This window comes from Bufo bufo, chromosome 7 (genome assembly GCF_905171765.1).
Source record: "Bufo bufo chromosome 7, aBufBuf1.1, whole genome shotgun sequence".
Classification (NCBI taxonomy): Eukaryota; Metazoa; Chordata; class Amphibia; order Anura; family Bufonidae; genus Bufo; species Bufo bufo.
Window position 1 is genome coordinate 158,552,202 of NC_053395.1, and position 20,148 is coordinate 158,572,349.

Here is a 20,148-nt window from a genome sequence, read left to right on the forward strand (position 1 = left end):
AACAGAGTGGTTCCAGTTATGTCAGACCCAACCCGTTTAACCATTACATGGATGGCCAAGAAAAGTACAGTACATTTTCCCTGCAGAGGTCAGAAGTGACTTCATCTATGATGATAGCAATCCCAGAAAGTAAGAAAAACTAGACCCTCTGTGTTTGGCTAATTGCTGTGTTGGGGGGGATGTCAATCTGGTGGACTTGGCATAGGGCTGTACAATATTATAGTGCCACCCAATTTTGTGAATAGCTGTCTAATTCTGTCTTTCCCTACTTATTTGTTTCCCGTCGTGTGTTTGACTCACCAAATGGCATCAATAATGGCAATAAAAACTGCACTAAGCCTCAAGCTCCCCATACCTTTAGAATAACATTGGACAAACTTAACAAACTTGGTGAAACTAGCTGACCATCCTATTGTACGGTGGTGTCCCAACTCTACCTCGACAGCAGAAGTCGGGGGAAAGGAGGATTGAGTAGTTGGACTTATTCTCAGGGAGATACGTTGTAGCTAGAGAAGATTGGAAACCAAATTGTTAATGTAAAAATACATACATGAAGATAAAAAAAAGGCAGCACAAAGGTGGAACACAAAGCAGAGGAATAGGACCCAAGGAGGGGCTGGGAGGTCAGCACACCAGGAATCAGGGAAAAATATTATAATACTCAGATGCTGATCACCAAGAATGTAAAAAAATGAGAGAGACAGGAGGCAGCGCCTCGTGTGTAGAACCGTATGATAATATTAAAAACAACAATGCACTGATTGTGCTTACCGTATTGGGTTGTGATGGGTCACAACTCCTATGAATCGCTTGTGCTGGTAAAAGCCCGTCCAGCTTGCGGGGATGACTGCTGCTGCTGCCCAGGTTCTTACCCGTTTTCATGGAGCACGATATCCGGGGTATGGAGAATAGTGGATAGGTTTAAAAAAGTGAACCTTATAAAAAGCGGCGCTGCTGCAGAAGACAGGACTCAGGTAGATAAAATGAAGGGACCCAAATAGAAAGACATCTCAACCTCATCACACAATACAATACGTCCAACAATGCCATACGCACAATACTAACAAAACACTGGCACATCCTAAAACAAGATCCCTATCTCGAAAAATACCTACCCAATAAACCAATAATCACAAACAGAAGAGCCCCCACAATCAAGAGCACTGTGGCCCCAAACAAAGAAAAACAAAGCATGGGAGATAAAAAGGGCACGATACAGAATAGAATAGGCAGTTATAAATGTGGCAAAAGACGATGCCTCTGTTGCAATATTATTACACATAGAAACACAACCTTCTCATCCACAAAAAACGGTGCCACTTTCAAAATCAAACACCATCTGACATGCCAGAGCAGCTATGTCATTTATCTGATTGAATGCCAATGTGGCCTCCAATATGTGGGCCGTACCACACAGCCACTACATTGCAGAGTAAACCAACACAGATATAATATACGGAAACAGAATACAAAACATAGCATCTCTAGACACTGTATGACCACAACAGAAAAAGATAAACATGCAATAAAAATCCCACCTATTGATTACATACCTGAAAATCCCTACAATAGGTTCAACAGCCTCCAAAGAAGGGAGGTCTTCCGGATATTCCAACTGGATACCCTAACCCCCTTCGGACTAAATGAAATCAGCGAAACCATTCTGTAAAACTAAATACCCCACCCATACCTCACAGTAATAACGGACATACGTACGTGAGCGTACATGTACAACGTGCGCAATAATATTGGCTACTATATACATATTTTTACCACTATAATTTGTTCTTCTCAGATCCCAAAAATTCTCCTGTGAACCCTAATCTCTCTCTCCTTTATAAAAAATACTTGTGCTTCTGGACCACCAAAAATAGGCCATCAAGACCCACCCCTTTAGTTGCAGGGCCCTATGAGTGGACTTATCAGTGGCTATATATATAAATAAATAGATAAATATATTATCCTATAAATAAATAAATATATTATCTCATATACACAGACTCGTACGAGGTGACACAGCCCCCGTCTCCCACTCCCACTTTTAGTTGTTAAGTGGAATATCCCCGTCAGATGTCTGTCCACTATTACTATTATTTATTCATTTATTTGGTATTTTCCATTTTTAACCATTTTTAACCTAATGCCCACTCTCATTTATATGAACCTGTACGTGTGGGTTTCTTACCTCACACATACACACACATATATATACATACACATCCGTTTTGTCCTTCATATTTATTCATTCTCACATGCCCCGCATTTTGTATGCCCCGCACTTTTATATATTTATATACATAAATTCTTATTGTAGTCCATTGCATTCTCTTATACTTCTGTGTTTACACTGCCATGCCCGCATAAAAACACACTGTAGTGGCTGAACTAGCGCAACACAAACAATACACACCTCCCACAAAACATCGCAACCGAAGCGTAAGACTTATTGCTGGAAGTTCATAGCTCCGCCCCTGAATTACGCAACGAAGACCGCACCTACAAGCGAGATGTCAGCAAGGTCCTCAAACACTACATCAAGTCGGTACCCAGAAGACCATCTGTGGGCGACATACCAACCATATCAACAAGACCAAACACGCCATGCCCGCAAAAGAGTATATTTGAGTGGCCGAACCAGTGCGACATGAACAAAATACACCGCCCACAAAACATCTGAGGTGATCGGTGGATGTCACTACTGGAAGCGCTTAACTCCGCCCACGGATTGCGTCACGAAGACCGCACCCACAAGAAAGACATCAGCAAGGTCCTCCAACACATCACCGTAGCAGGTACTCAGCAGACCCTTTGTGGGCGTCATACCAACAAGAACAACACGTGCATCCATGTCTGAGAAAATCTGATTTTAAAAATAATTTTGTTTATAAATGGCGCAAGTTCCCAGCTGAAAACAGATCTAGATCTAGTTCTGTGTCCTCTAGTACATCTGAGGGCAGCGAGTCCAACCAACCAGGTCGGATACCCTCACGATATCCCAGCCGCAGAATGAAAAGGAAAGCGTCTCCTACACATTATAAGCAAAATTATCCGAAACGCAATGTTGATAACCCAACACTTGATATTAAATCTAAGGTAATTAATCTATCGGACAAAGTGTTGTTTCAATCACAATTAGATGTATTAAGTCTCTCCTTTGTTCCATTAGATTATTTTGATTGCTTTACAGCAATAAAAGATCTCAACCTTTTCGCTCGAAAGCTGATTTTTAAAAGGATGTTTTCTATTAAAGAAGTGTCACAAGGACTTTTTACCCCACAAGAGAAGGAAGCAGTCACAATATTGGAATAACTCTTGGAGGAGCAGGAACCAAAGATAGACGGATCTTGTGGTAAGTTTCCACCTTCCCTTCTAGCTAAGTCAACGAGGTTTCCCGCACTTAACTTGTATCCTAATGTTCAGGCCTTTGTACAGCTTGTTACCCGTGATCTCCATAAAATTGTGGCCACGTATCCACCTAGTTTGAACAATCTGTCTCTTATACAGAGAAAAGCCATAAAGGAATTACAAAAAATGTAGGATTTGGTGTTCAAAACCGCCGATAAAGGCGGTAATGTGGTACTGTGGCCTAGAGATGCTTATGAAAAGGAGGCATATAGGCAACTTAGGGATTCCACCTGTTACAAACGACTGACATTTAATCCGAGTGAACAATACAAACGGGAATTAGGTGCTCTTGTGGAACGTGCTGGGGAGAATGGCATTATCACTCAGAAACAAGCCCAAAGTTTGGTCCCTGAATACCCAAAAGTGGCGTGTTTATATCTACTCCCCAAAATTCATAAAAATGGGACATGTCCCCCCGGTCGGCCCATCGTGTCCGGGAAAGGCAATTTATGTGAACCAGCTTGCAAATTCATTGATTTTATATTTCAGCCTCTTGTGGAACAACTTCCATCCTTTGTGAAGGACACGACTGATTTCTTACGCCGCCTTAATGATTTGCACCTCGAATCAGACATGTGGATTGCCTCGTGCGATGTCGAATCGCTGTATACTAGTATTCGCCACAAGGACGGTCTGGAGGCGGTCCGGTTCTTTTTGTCTATGTCCAACATAGAAGATGACCTGGGTGAGTTTATTGTGGAACTCTTGGAGTTTGTCTTGACCCACAATTTTTTCCTCTTCGGGGACGCCTTTTACTTACAGCTCCAAGGAACAGCTATGGGGGTGGCCTGCGCGCCGTCCTACGTCATCCTGTTCCTGGGGCTGTGGGAGAAGGAGGTGTTCCTCGCGGAGGTATATGGTGACATCGGTGGTGTCCAGATGTGGGCCCCCTACATTGACGATATTTTTGTCGTGTGGCAGGGCCCACAGTCGGGATTCGCAAAATTGGTGGAATCACTCAACCGTAACAATCGGAGCATCTCGCTGACGTCCAGGATTGATAAGACCCATCTCGATTTTCTTGACGTACATATCACGGTGGATGAGTCTGGGAAGATATCCACTGACTTGTTCCGTAGGGCGACATCTACCAACTCACTTTTACATGCGCATTCTTGTCACCCACACAGCCTCATCCAGAGCATCCCATATGGTCAATTCCTGAGAGCTAGGAGGATCTGTTCAACGGACGAAGCATTCAATAGACAGTCCCGGGACCTGCACCAACGGTTTTTGGAACGTGGCTATTCAGAAGCGAATATTATACAATGCCACCAAAAAGCAAAACAAGCACAAAGAGATCCACTGTTGGTATATAGGCGCAAACGACACAATCAAGCCAATAAGGTACGATTCATTAATTCCTATAATCCACAGTGGAAATCAATTCGGAACATACTGGCAAAACATTGGGAGATATTACAACTGGACCCCACTTTGGCAAAAATAATTCCCACCCGTCCGTCTATTACGTATAGACGTACAAAAAACCTAAAAGATTTTTGGTGAATAGCTACCATGCAGGCCATCAGATTAAATTGAATCCTGACTCAAAAGGCACCAAATGGGGTTGTTCCTGATTAAATTGAATCCTGACTCAAAAGGCACCAAATGGGGAAGTGTGTGGCATGCTCTAACATTGACCGACCCTCCACCTTTGGTAACCCATTCATGAATACCAAACAGTACACCATTACACATACCATCACGTGTAATACATCCGGTGTTATATATTTGGGGATATGTCCATGTCAACGTATCTATGTTGGGCTGACCTCTAGAGAACTCAAGAGAAGGACACGTGAACACATCTTAGGCATTGAGGCGGCTAAGGATGAAAAAGATATCACCCTGTTAAAAACCATTCCAAAACACTTCAAATTGTTTCACGACTGTGATAATACCCTATTTAGAATTCGTGGCATTGATAGGGTGTATATTATACCACGTGGCGGCAACTGGAAAAAGATCTTGGCACAAAAAGAAGTACGTTGGATCCATGAGTTAGATTGTATGACACCTAGGGGACTGAACGAGGACATGTCCTTTGCCCCTTTTCTCTAATAGATATGGTTATATATACACTAATTGAGTCTTCTTGAGGCACCTCTGCGCATCCTGGGTCCCTTGTTTTTAACTTGTTAATTTTCCTTTCATTCCCCTGTTCTTAACCTGTTGTGTTTTCTTCATTTCATATTTAGTACCACCTATGACATTTCCTGGAGCTGTGGACCATATCAGTGGAAGTGTGACTGCATCTGACCTCCTTTGAAAACATCCTTTTTCCCTTTTTTTTTATTTATTTATTTCATTTCTTCTGTAAATCACTGTTATTTTGAAACTATTTTGGATCAAGTAATACCACGACCTCACCTGACTATTTGACTATAAAATATTTGTGGCAGTCTATAAATCTCTTTTTTGCACATGTTACTCTCATTCAGAATTGATTGCCTGACAGATTTAGTCTTCTGTAATTGTTCCTTGCTCATGCACTCCTTCATTCCCTCATTCCCCTCCCTGTGTTCTTCCTTCGTTTTTTATATGTGTAACCCTACAGGTTAGGCAAATCTTATACTTAGCACTTTATCATCTGTAGATGTCTTATATATACTACGCAAAGCGCTTGGACTCACATGTTGTCTAATTGACAATATATAATAGTCCTCTACACACATGCTTTTGCACATTGCACTTTATAGTGCCTCTGTTTGAGTATAGGCACTAATTGTTATTACCCAATTATGTATATATTTATGTATGTATTGTCTTTATAGTCACCCTGTTATGGAATAATGTTGTAAATGTTATCAGTGCAATCCTATACTGCCACTCGGCTGTCTTTATTTATTTACTTATCTATTTATTCATCTATGTATTCATCTATTAGACTGTTCAGCGAAAAATGTGATTTTGATCCCTGGTTATGATGTTTTTTATTTATTTTGCCTGATTGGATGTACTCTTATGTATCTATTACTTGCAAACGATTTGAATGAGGTCTGGGCCGCTTGTATGTCATCCAGCGTCATGATTACCCCGCCCCTGCTGCCTCTCTGCATGCCAACTGGCTACCTGGTTGAGGGGGAGGCGGCGGCCGTTGTGTCATTTGCCTTATCGCGTGACCGCCGCATCACACCGTCCCGCCTCTGGTGAGGCGTGGTTAGGTCGGGTTTGTGACGGCGCGGTCGTGCGGTCCCTCGGCATGCCTCTGTTGGCTGCAGACCGGCCTCGATCAAGGGCACTTCCCATTTTGCTCTGACGCCGCGGTCATGTGCTGCGTCACGTGACCGCCGTGTCAGCTCTGTTCCGCCCCTATCCTGGGTACTTGACACCGCTTATTGGTCCACATGATTTAAAGCTTCATGACTACTACTTTAATTAATCCCTTTACACACCTGTGTGGGCAGTATATTAGGGGAGGGTTTGTCCATTGTTTTACATCCCCAGAAGAAGCTAGATCACTGGTGAAACGGCGTTGGGTGAGGAGGCGGCTGAGAGATCGACACACCACTCAGGGTATGCTTATCATTTTTCCTTTAATCACCAAGTCTGTTTATCCTCACATTTCCCTCCATTTCCCATTGTTTGGGGCTTATTGTCTTGAGGTTTCTTGGTGACCAGCATCTGAGTATTATAATATTTTTCCCTGATTCCTGGTGTTCTGACCTCCCAGCCCCTCCTTGGGTCCTATTCCTCTCCTTTGTGTTCCACCTTTGTGCTGCCTTTTTTTTATCTTCATGTATGTATTTTTACATTGTTAATAAAGTTTGGTTATGTTTACTATGCGAAGATTTTTGTGCAATTTTTTGGTGATAGAGAAGAGATTGTTATTAGTTGACAGTTATCTAATGTGTATGGCCAACCTACTGCAAATAGCAGAACATACCTATAATATGGTAATATTGAGAGTCAGGTTCAGTTTGCTTTTACTAAATTTCCTTACTGGTTGCTAACCAAGTAGGAAGCCCTTGTGTTAATAGACTATACATATATATATATATATATATATATATATATATATATATATATATTTTTTTTTTTTAATTGCAGTGCTTTTAATTAATGACCATTGTGATGGACCCCCAGTACTCAGAAGGAGTATGTCAGCCTCTGTATTCTTCCGTACTCAGGAGAAATTGCAAACCGCTGATCTGTAGCTCCCAGTTTCCCCAGTCACTGGTCGAGACTCAGTGTAGGTTAAATAAAGTCTGCTTTATTGAGCAACTGCACAAACTTATATACAAAAAGTGATCAGATGAAACTTTAATCCAATCACACCCCCCTTCCCCTCCCCAGACATTCTGTCCGCACCACACCACGGGGGTCCACCTGTTAAAATAGCTCCAGACAGCCCTAGCAGGAGCCTGGCCAAAAATGTGGACACGTAGAAGAGGGAAAAAAAATGAGAGGAGGAGGTTAACAAATGCTACTTGGTCAATGAAAACCCAGAAGTACTGTTGAACCCGTGGCGCCAATGGTGATGGAAGCAAGTGAAATGAAGACGAAGGGTAGCAAGGTGGTGAAGAAGGCAGCTGGAGATAGTGTTAGCAGAGCTATACACTTGGTGATCAGAAGAGTAATTAAAACTTGGTAATCAGGAGAAAGGCTTCACAAAGGGCACCTACCAACTAGGCAAAAAAAGAGAGACAGCGCCACTCTCACGCACACAGAGGAGAGGAATTTGTGGTAGCCCAAGGGACAGGGTAAACGATAAATCTGGGGGAGTAGTAAATCACCAAAAAGAGATACAGTAATGGTGGTGGAAAAAGTAAATAAATTGGGGGTGCCAAATGTTCAGATTATGAACCACAATAATAATAATATAAAAAGAACATAAGACACATACACAATTAAAATCTGAATAAAAGCAAATCCAGAGTAAAACTCCAGTTAACTCACTTCGTTGGGGGTTGCCACCAGGATAAATATCAAGACACCTAGGGCAAGACCCCCCCCGGCCAGGATCGCCTGTAGTGTGGTAGAGATTGCAGTCAGCACTCCAGTCGTGCGATAAAGATGGCAAACAGCACACGGGTCAGCAACTTGTGGTCAATCTCTTTATTCCAATAATTTGCGGTTCAACGCATTTCGGGGAAGATATAAAACCCCCTTCATCAGGAGCAATTACAAAACGGGTATAGGTAGGACACATATATATAAGAACAAACATGAGTTGAAATTCCTACCCGAATGACATCACTTCTTGTTTCCGGGCAAACCGAAGTGGTGCATTCCACTGTGGAACGCATATTATATATTAAAATACAAGTGATGGCCATACATAAAATAATTACCATATATACATAATAAACATATTTGTAGAAGGGCAGGGGCCCAATTCAAAAGGCCAAACATGTATGGTACATCTACACAAAAAAACTACGTTTTCCGGGGACCAGGAGACCCGGAAGTACAATGACTTCAGGTCAGGACCCGGTGAAACGCACAACTGGAACTCATGAAGGCCCGTGCGCATGCACTCTATTGGAACGCATTGGGTCTCGTGCACTCCAAATGCAGAGAAATAAAATGGCAGCCTGGTAGGGACACATACAGCTGGAAACGTACATGAGCGCTAATTGTGCTCAAAGGAGCGGGGCACTATAGTGAAAGTAGACGGGAGGGGATGGAGTAACATCTATATGTAAAATCTATATATAGAAAAGTAGTTATACTTAAAAACGCATCTATATATAAAAAAGGGGTGAAATAAATCAGGGTGAAATAAATCTCATGTCTAAAAGGACCCCGAAGGGTACCTTTAAAAACAAACCCAAAATGTAAAAATATAACAGTGCCTGAATATTATTGGAGTATAAAAACAGTCATGATAATAAATGAATGAATGGATGATAAATAATATAACAGTGCCTGATTAAGATTAGAAGATAAAAACAGTCATGATAATAAATGAATGAACGGATAATAAGTTATACGCGACACAATACGCAGTGTCCAACAGGGACATGGTAAGGAGCTACTCCAAGTAATAAAACAGATATGTGCAAATGTCGGAATAAAAATAGAGTGAACTGGAATAGAATATCGTAAAATAACAATATCTAAGCGCATAATCAAATATCTGTATCTGTACTTGGCATAAGGGTATGCACATTGTCAAAGGAATTTAGAAAAAACACCAATAAATCCAGTCAGACGTACATACAGTCAGGTCCATAAATATTGGGACATGGACACAATTATAACATTTTTGGCTCTATACACCACCACAATGGATTTGAAATGAAACGAACAATATGTGCTTAAACTGCAGACTGTCAGCTTTAATTTGAGGGTATTTACATCCAAATCAGGTGAACGGTGTAGGAATTACAACACTTTGCATATGTGCCTCCCACTTGTTAAGGGACCAAAAGTAATGGGACAATTGGCTTCTCAGCTGTTCCATGGCCAGGTGTGTATTATTCCCTCATTATCCCAATTACAATGAGCAGATAAAAGGTCCAGAGTTCATTTCAAGTGTGCTATTTGCATTTGGAATTTGTTGCTGTCAACTCTCAAGATAAGATCCAAAGAGTTGTCACTATCAGTTAAGCAAGCTATCATTAGGCTGAAAAAACAAAACAAACCCATCAGAGAGATAGCAAAAACATTAGGCGTGGCCAAAACAACTGTTTGGAACATTCTTAAAAAGAAGGAATGCAGCGGTGAGCTCAGCAACACCAAAAGACCGGGAAGACCACAGAAAACAACTGTGGAGGATGACCGAAGAATTCTTTCCCTGGTGAAGAAAACACCCTTCACAACAGTTGGCCAGATCAAGAACACTCTCCAGGAGGTAGGTGTATGTGTGTCAAAGTCAACAATCAAGAGAAGACTTCACCAGAGTGAATACAGTTGGTTCACCACAAAATGTAAACCATTGGTGAGCCTCAAAAACAGGAAGGCCAGATTAGAGTTTGACGAACAACATCTAAAAAAGCCTTTACAGTTCTGGAACAACATCCTATAAACAGATGAGACCAAAATCAACTTATACCAGAGTGATGGGAAGAGAAGAGTATGGAGAAGGAAAGGAACTTCTCATAATCCTAGGCATAGCACCTCATCAGTGAAGCATGGTGGTGGTAGTGTCATGGCGTGGGCATGTATGGCTGCCAATGGAACTGGTTCTCTTGTATTTATTTATGATGTGACTGTTTCGGGCAATATTATCTGCTCATATTATGCCAAATGCTTCAGAACTTATTGGACGGTTCTCTACAGTGCAGATGGACAATGACCCAAAGCATACTGCAAAAGCAACCAAAGAGATTTTTAAGGGAAAGAAGTGGAATGTTATGCAATGGTCAAGTCAATCACCTGACCTGAATCAGATTGAGCATGCATTTCACTTGCTGAAGACAAAACTGAAGGGAAAATGCCCCAAGAACAAGCAGGAACTGAAGACAGTTGCAGTAGAGGCCTGGAAGAGCATCACCAGGGATGAAACCCAGCGCCTGGTGATGTCTGTGTTCCAGACTTCAGGCTGTAATTGACTGCAAAGGATTGGCAACCAAGTATTAAAAAGTGAAAGTTTCATTTATGATTATTATTATTATGTCCCATTACTTTTGGTCCCTTAACAAGTGGGAGGCACATATGCAAACTGTTGTAATTCCTACACCGTTCACCTGATTTGGATGTAAATACCCTCAAATTAAAGCTGGCAGTCTGCAGTTAAAGCACATCTTGTTCGTTTCATTTCAAATCCATTGTGGTGGTGTATAGAGCCAAAAATGTTAGAATTGTGTCGATGTCCCAATATATATGGACCTGACTGTATATGTTCTAGTAGGATGTATTATAAACTGATCGAAACAATCAACAGATTGGTATCCTTAGTAGTTAATATGTTCAAGAGATTCGTTGAGACCATAAGGGGTGAGAGTATTAAGTTTGAAAATCCAAAACATTTATTTTCTAAATAATGTCTGGTAGGATTGTGGTATCCACTCAAGGGGCGTTAACCTCAATAGGGATGGGTCCCTGTCGTGGTGCAGTAAGAAATGACGAGATACACTATGTGTTACTACTTATCATCGTATGTTCGAACGATGTTCGTTCATCCGTTCTCTTCTGTCCTACATACAGGAGATTACATGGGCATTGTAAAAGGTACATAACATTTGAGGTGCTACAAATCATAATGTATCGTAGTTTGATTGGTTCTCTAGGCGGTGGTAGTGTGACCCGTTCCGCACAGCAGCTGATAATATCGCAGCATTTGCACCTTTTTATCCTGCATTTGGCCTGGCCAAAATGTCATTGTCCTGAGCTCTTTCAGAGTACAATGGGAGATAACGAAGGGGGAGTGCTAACAGTCTTTTGATAACAAGTTACACAGTATAACATAATTACACATATCCAACACCAATACACATTTAACTCAAACTGATGACCATGTCGTCACAACCATCATCAATTTCTATCATTTTTGTGAATTCTTCCAGCTACAGTTGTATATACCTGTTTACAGACAGTATTCTGACAGCCCCCATGTAGCTTCTTTCTAGCTGAAAAATAATGTGAGGTGCAGCTGTCGATAATAAGAAGTGCCCAGCAACTGTCTGATACGCTACCAATACCGCAGTTTATTTAATAGGGAAGGTCAATGCTCACAGTCTGGGTTCAGTTTAGATCTATTTGTTTCCTACCATTACCCTGTTTAGCTGAAAATACTAAAGGGGACACCTGCTATTTCAGAGAGTGCTGCCCCACAGGTGCTTTAAATATAAAAATACTTCTGCTATCACCACTCCAGACAGGAGGTGGATTGTATGACGGAGTCTGCTGGCTCACTGGCTACCGAGGACGTGATGTTTTATAACTTTTCAGCCGAGGCCATCATTAAATGTGCCCCCTGCCCTTCCTTCTCAGCCGTAGCCCTGCAGAGACAAATAATTATTCTCAGAGCTGGTATACAGTTTGCTGTCACCTCTGTGCGGGCACCTGCTTTCTTCTGTCTGCCATCTGGGGATCAGGAAACTCTGCTTTAGTAATTGCACTGTTTGGCTGAAACAGCAGTTAAAGCTAAATTGCTGAGTAGGTAAACCATCATTTTAAACTACTAGGGCTTCTTCACCATCTATAAATTGGTATATTTTACTCCTAACATATGTGAGACATGGAAGAGTCAAGAATGGTTTATTGACCCCAAATACATTTTAGAAATGTGATAATGCTAGTATCAAAATATTTCATACTTGGAATATATTTATATCTATAATTACAAAAATTACAACTCTTCCTCTCCCAAATACCCAATTAATTTCATCCTTTTCACACTACTGGTTACTTCTGGACTTCTACCTCCATAAAAGGATTTTGCTATCATCTTCTTACGGCACAGTGGTCACTCACTGCCATTATTGGAAAGCTAAGTCTAAACTCCTCTTCTATTTCATCATGGTTCAGTGATGTTGACCACATCAGAAGGATGGAAAATGGACAATTAACTTTTTCAAAGTTTTACAAGATATAAGTTTACCTTCATGATTGGTACCAGATCAATATCCAGTGAAAGTTGAAATCTTTTTGTATGGACACCTCACCACCCTTTAAGAAATTGCTGTTGTCTTTCTCCATGTACGTGTGAGAGACTCAACAATTTGTTATAGTGAGGGTATTGTCATTATGAAAAGTCATTGAATCTCTTGTCGAGATGTTGACTATGTTTAACCATCCTTTCTCAAATTAACAGTTGCAATGTTTTTGGCTAATATAACTGGGACCTCAAATCTACGAGAATACAGTTTTGAACTGTCCATTATTACATGGATGGGATTTCATTTGGAAACCTTTTGGCTAAAACTGAAACTTTATTTTCTTTTATTTTTCAAAAACTTTAGTGACTACTTTGAAAGTTGCTTAGTTTTGCATTTAAACATGTTTTCTTTGAGGAGAAAATTGATGACCTATCCTCAGAATAGGTCATCAAAATGTGATTGGTGGGGATCCATCTCCTGGCACCCCTATAGATCAACTGCAAAACCTAGAACAGCTGGTAAACAATGTATGGCATTTTGCTTGGTATGCTGTGAGGGTTGCCACAGCTCTCACTGGAGTGCCATGGCTTCTTCAAACAGCTGATCGACAGAGGTGCTAGGTGTCAGACCCCCACTGTTCAGATATTGATGACCTATGCACAGGATAGGTCATCAATATTCTACTTTGGGGAAGCCAATTTAAGAAGCAAACGAACTATAAAAAAAAATCTGTGTGAAGGTGCTGGTGCAGCTGGCTGCATGCCACCAAGCCACCCCACTTGTGACAGCCAATGACTGCCCGATTATGCAGTAAAATTGTTCAGCCATTGGCTGCAGTGGGTGGGCATGCCAGTCGCACTGCCTGCCTTTACCCTAAAACAGCCAACACTACCACTTGACATGGATTCCCACCAATCAGCTGTTTTGGGAGGCTGTGTCACTTCAATGAGCCCTGCAGCCTCCTTGTATCGTACCAAGCACAACACCGTCTATTGTATAGCAGCTGTGCTTGGTATTAACCCATTCACTTGAATGGGACAGCTGTGCCTAGGTCACGTGACCAATGTATGTGACCTCACTGACCTAGGGTAAGCTGTGAGGAGGCCACGGTGCTCAGCCTTAAACAACTGATCGGCAGGGATCTAAGGTGTTGTAATCCAACCGATCAGATACTGATGCCTATTCTGTGAATAGGTCATCAGTATTACATACTCAGAAAACCTCTTTAACGAAGAACCCAGGGAAATCTTTGCACATAAGTATGAGCATATTTGTTCATGTGAGAGCTGCATTAATGTCTGCAAAGTCCGTATGAACTAAAGCTGTATTCTCAGCTTCTAAGTTACGTGTCTCACCTGTATAAATCTCTGCCCCCGATGCTAACCAGGTTCGAAAAGACACTCAGGTCTGTCATGTTCTTTGGCCAGGACTGGATATTGAGATAACCTGAGAAGATAGATAAAGGTATTTGACATTCGGTATATGGTAAACCTATCCTCAAAGCAGTACACATATAAACACAGAGAAGACAATAACTGAGGATTCTCATTGACAGATTAAAACAAAATTAGCCCTGTAATGTTTAATTCCAAAAATCTGAGTATTTTACCTGTGATCTCTCTGACGGTGTGAAAAATATTCAGCTTCTCTGGATTCAAAGGAGCTATATTGTGGTAGGCATCGCTGGAGAATTGTAAAAAAAAAAATGCATAAGATTATTAATCTTGAAGTCTCATTCTGCACACAGAACTCTAAAAAGCTGTAATTCACTGCAGCAAACACAAGAGGGCACACACAAGATCCAGTTCTTCGTACTGTACGCAAAACTTTTCACACCTGTTGCTTCATGTTAAAAGAAGAATGAAAGCTGCTGCTAATCTAGCAGTGGGATGGATAATGAAAAAAATCACATGTTTAAAATAATTTTCGATTAATGTTTTCCTGAAATGATTTTGCTAGCCAAGTACTTAAAATACATATGCAGGGATAGTACATCTGACATTGCTACTTAAGACTGTGGGATTTTAGAACATTGAGGCACTTCTGCACTGTCATTCCATAAGATTTACCAACACTCTATGTAAAAGGGATACAGTAGGTCAGAACTAAATTGAGGTATAGTGTTGAGTGCGAATATTCGAATAGCGGATTTTAATCTCGAATATCGGTACTTCGAGAATTTTTACAATATATTTACAATATAGTGCTATATATTCGTAATGATGAATATTCGTAATTTTTTTCCATCTGAACACATGATTCCTCCCTGCTTCTTGCTTGTGGGCCAATTACGTCATTGGCCCACAAGCAAGAAGCAGGGAGGAATCATGTGTTCACTTCAGATGAAAAAAAAAAAGACAAATATTCTAAAAAACAAATATATAGCACTATATTGAATATAGTGCAATATGGTATATTTGTTTTTTAGAATATTCGTAATTTTTTTCCATCTGAAGTCATGATTAATCCCTGCTTAAGTTGCTTGTGGGCCAATGATTAATTGGCCCACAAGCAAGAAGCAGGGAGGAATCATGTGTTCAGGTGAAAAAAATGACGAATTTTCTAAAAAACTGATATATAGCACTATATTGAATATAGCGCTATATATTCGTTTTTTAGAATATTCGTAATTTTTTTCCATCTGAAGTCATGAGTCCTCCCTGCTTAAGTTGCTTGTGGGCCAATGATTAATTGGCCCACAAGCAAGAAGCAGGGAGGAATCATGTGTTCAGATGGAAAAAAATTATGAATATTCTATAGTGCTATATATACGTTTTTGAACCCCGCCTGTATTGAGCGCGTAATATTCGCATACCTTGCCGATTTTCGCATAAAAAAAAAGAATGTAGAATATAACGAATATACGAAATTGCGAACATACAGTTGCAAGAAAAAGTATGTGAACCCTTTTTAATTATATGGATTTCTGCACAAATTGGTCATAAAATGTGATCTGATCTTCATCTAAGTCACAACAATAGACAATCACAGTCTGCTTAAATTAATAACACACAAAGAATTAAATGTTTCCATTTTTTTATTGAACACACCATGTAAACATTCACAGTGCAGGTGGAAAAAGTATGTGAACCCTTGGATGTGAACCTCCTTTGGCATCAATAACTTCAACCAAACGTTTCCTGTAGTTGCAGATCAGATGTGCACAACGTGCACAACGTGCACAACGTTCAGGAGTAATTCTTGACCATTCCTCTTTACAGAACTGTTTCAGTTCAGCAATATTCTTGGGATGTCTAGTGTGAAACGCTTTCTTGAGGTCATGCCACAGCATCTCAATCGGGTTGAGGTCAGGACTCTGACTGGGCCACTCCAGAAGGCGTATTTTCTTCTGTGTAAGCCATTCTGTTGTTAATTTACTTCTATGCTTTGGGTCGTTGTCCTGTTGCAACACCCATCTTCTGTTGAGCTTCAGCTGGTGGACAGATGACCTTAAGTTCTCCTGCAAAATGTCTTGATAAACTTGGGAATTCATTTTTCCTTCGATGATAGCAATCCGTCCAGGCCCTCCCTGATGCTGCAAAGCAGCCCCAAACCATGATGCCCCCACCACCATACTTCACAGTTGGGATGAGGTTTTAATGTTGGTGTGCTGTGCCTCTTTTTCTCCACACATAGAAACATAGAAACATAGGATGTGTCGGCAGATAAGAACCATTTGGCCCATCTAGTCTGCCCAATATACTAAATACTATGGATAGCCCCTGGCCCTATCTTATATGAAGGATGGCCTTATGCCTATCCCATGCATGCTTAAACTCCTCCACTGTATTTGCAGCTACCACTTCTGCAGGAAGGCTATTACATGCATCCACTACTCTCTCAGTAAAGTAATACTTCCTGATATTACTTTTAAACCTTTGCCCCTCTAATTTAAAACTATGTCCTCTTGTAGCAGTTTTTCTTCTTTTAAATATTCTCTCCTCTTTTACCTTGTTGTTTCCTTTTATGTATTTAAAAGTTTCTATCATATCCCCTCTGTCTCGTCTTTCTTCCAAGCTATACATGTTAAGGTCCTTTAATCTTTCCTGGTAAGTTTTATCCTGCAATCCATGTACCAGTTTAGTAGCTCTTCTCTGAACTCTCTCCAAAGTATCAATATCCTTCTGGAGATATGATCTCCAGTAATGAGCACAATACTCCAAATGAGGTCTCACTAGTGCTCTGTAGAGCGGCATGAGCACCTCCCTCTTTCTACTGGTAATTCCTCTCCCTATACACCCAAGCATTCTGCTAGCATTTCCTGCTGCTCTATGACATTGTCTGCCTACCTTTAAGTCTTCTGAAATAATGACCCCTAAATCCCTTTCCTCAGATACTGAGGTTAGGACTGTATCACTAATTTTATATTCTGCTCCTGGGTTTTTACGTCCCAGGTGCATTATCTTGCACTTATCAACATTAAATTTTAGTTGCCAGATTTTTGACCATTCCTCTAGTTTTCCTAAGTCTTTTTCCATTTGGTGTATCCCTCCAGGAACATCAACCCTGTTACAAATCTTTATGTCATCAGCTAAAAGACACACCTTACCATCGAGGCCTTCTGCAATTTCGCTGATAAAGATATTAAACAATATGGGTCCCAGAACAGATCCCTGAGGTACCCCACTGGTAACAAGACCTTGGTCTGAATATACCCCATTGACTACAACCCTCTGTTGCCTGTCCCCCAGCCACTGCCTAATCCATTCAACAATATGGGAGTCCAAGCCCAAAGACTGCACTTTATTGATAAGCTTTCTATGTGGGACAGTATCAAAAGCCTTACTAAAGTCTAGCTAAGCGATGTCTACTGCACCTCCTCCATCTATTATTTTAGTCACCCAATCAAAAAAATCAATAAGATTAGTTTGACATGATCTCCCTGAAGTAAACCCATGCTGTTTTTCATCTTTCAATCCATGAGATTTTAGATGTTCCACAATCCTCTCCTTAAGTATGGTTTCCATTCATTTCCCCACTATTGATGTCAGGCTTACTGGCCTATAGTTGCCCGATTCCTCCCTACTACCTTTCTTGTGAATGGGCACAACATTTGCTAATTTCCAATCTTCTGGGACGACTCCTGTTGCCAGTGATTGGTTAAATAAATCTGTTAATAGTTTTGCTAGTTCACCGCTGAGCTCTTTTAATAGCTTTGGGTGTATCCCATCAGGCCCCTGTGACTTCTGATGGGATACATGGGATGTTGTGTGTTTCTTCTAAACAACTCAACTTTGGTTTCATCTGTCCACAAAATATTTTGCCAGTACTGCTGTGGAACATCCAGGTGCTCTTGTGCAAACTGTAAACGTGCAGCAATGTTTTTTTTTGCAGTGGCTTACTCTGTGGTATCCTCCCATGAAATCCATTCTTGTTTAGTGTTTCACGTATCGTAGATTCGCTAACAGGGATGTTAGCATATGCCAGAGACTTTTGTAAGTCTTTAGCTGACACTCTAGGATTCTTCTTCACCTCATTGAGCAGTCTGCGCTGTGCTCTTGCAGTCATCTTTACACGATGGTCACTCCTAGGGAGAGTAGCAGCAGTGCTGAACTTTCTCCATTTATAGAGAATTTGTCTTACCGTGGACTGATGAACAGCAAGGCTTTTGGAGATACTTTTATAACCCTTTCCAGCTTTATGTAAGTCAACAATTCTTAATCGTAGGCCTTCTGAGAGCTCTTTTGTGCGAGGCATCATTCACATCAAGCAATGCTTCTTGTGAAAAGCAAACCCAGAACTGGTGTGTGTTTTTTATAGGGCAGGGCAGCTGTAACCAACACCTCCAATCTCATCTCATTGATTGGACTCCAGTTGGCTGACACCTCACTCCAATTAACTCTTGGAGATGTCATTAGTCTAGGGGTTCACATACTTTTTCCACCTGCACTGTGAATGTTTACATGGTGTGTTCAAAAAAACATGGTAACATTATTAGTTTAAGCAGACTGTGATTGTCTATTGTTGTGACTTAGACAAAGATCAGATTAGATTTTATGACCAATTTGTGCAAAAATCCATATCATTCCAAAGGGTTCACATACTTTTCTTGCAACTGTATATGAAGAATATTCTACAAAATATTCTCAAAATATCACAAATTCGAATATGACCCCTGCTGCTCATCACTATTGAGGTATAAAGAAAATTCATATTATAAGATCTTATGCTCATTAAAGGGCATCAGGTTTTTACCTATGAAACTGGCTGACCTGGTACATGTGCACTGGGCAGCTGAAGGCATTTGTGTTGGTCCCATGTTCATATGTGCCCACATTTCTGAGAAAAAGTTAAGTTTTCATATATGCAAATGAGCCTCTAGGAGTAATGGGGGCGTTGCCTAGAGGCTCTGCTCTCTCTGCAACTGCTGCACCCTCTGCACTTTGATTGATAGATCCAGATGTGATGATGTTTTCACTGCCTGATCCAGTTGCAGAGAGAGCAGAGCCTCTAATTGTAAAGGCAACACCCCTGTTGCTCCTATAGGCTTTTCTCAGCAATGCGGGCACATAAGAACATGGGACCAACACTGACACCTTCAGCTGCCAAGTGCACATGCAACAGTTCAGCCAGGTTCATAGGCACAAATCTGCTGACAGATGCCTTTTAAAGGGGTTCTCCAGAAATTAAGAAAATGGAAATACTTAAATATTATGTTATTATAAATATATTCCCAAATACCTTTCATTAGTTATAATGGCTCATTTTGTCTGGGGAGCAATCATTAGGAGAAATAAAATGGCCGCTGTCCTATTAGTGCACACAAAACCTGTCCTAATCACACAGCAGGACAAGTTACTTAAGAGCACTGAGCTAAAAAGCTGCCTCATCCTCCTCTCCTACTTGTCATGGATTATGATTCTGAATACAGATGATAAGATCTTCAGCTGCATCTCTGTAGGAATGGAGTTCATAAGGAGACATGAAGTACAGAGAGGACGGACAGGACAGACTGTGGTAATGTGGGGCAGTGGTAATGGAGACTGCATACAGGTGCTGCTGCCCATTACCCTCAAACTCCTCTCTGTACTTCATGTCTCCTCATGTCTCCGTATTCGAATGTTTTGTAATATGAAAGCACAAAATGGCGGCACACACAGTTCCAACCACTTCATAATACAGCTCTGCAGTGTCAAATTGCGACTCAACTTCTTCACGTTTAAAGAATCTGTTAAATAGTAGAAAGATTAAGAAACTAGGATGCTATAGCAAGTAAAGGAGACATTGTTTTATCTGAGTCTCTCCTGGAGGG

General features: G+C 40.9%; 1 protein-coding gene across 2 annotated transcripts in view; it reads right to left on the bottom strand.

The window, feature by feature from the left end:
• The window catches only part of ERBB4 (erb-b2 receptor tyrosine kinase 4), a 1,172,496-nt gene that overhangs the window by 277,909 nt on the left and 874,439 nt on the right, over positions 1 to 20,148 (bottom strand). For both annotated transcript variants that reach the window (XM_040439645.1, XM_040439646.1), the window contains exons 10-11: positions 14,506 to 14,579; positions 14,252 to 14,342 (exon numbers count right to left, since the gene is read on the bottom strand). In XM_040439645.1, the coding sequence (XP_040295579.1) occupies positions 14,252 to 14,342; positions 14,506 to 14,579 (165 nt within the window). The remainder of the gene's footprint in view (positions 1 to 14,251; positions 14,343 to 14,505; positions 14,580 to 20,148) is intronic.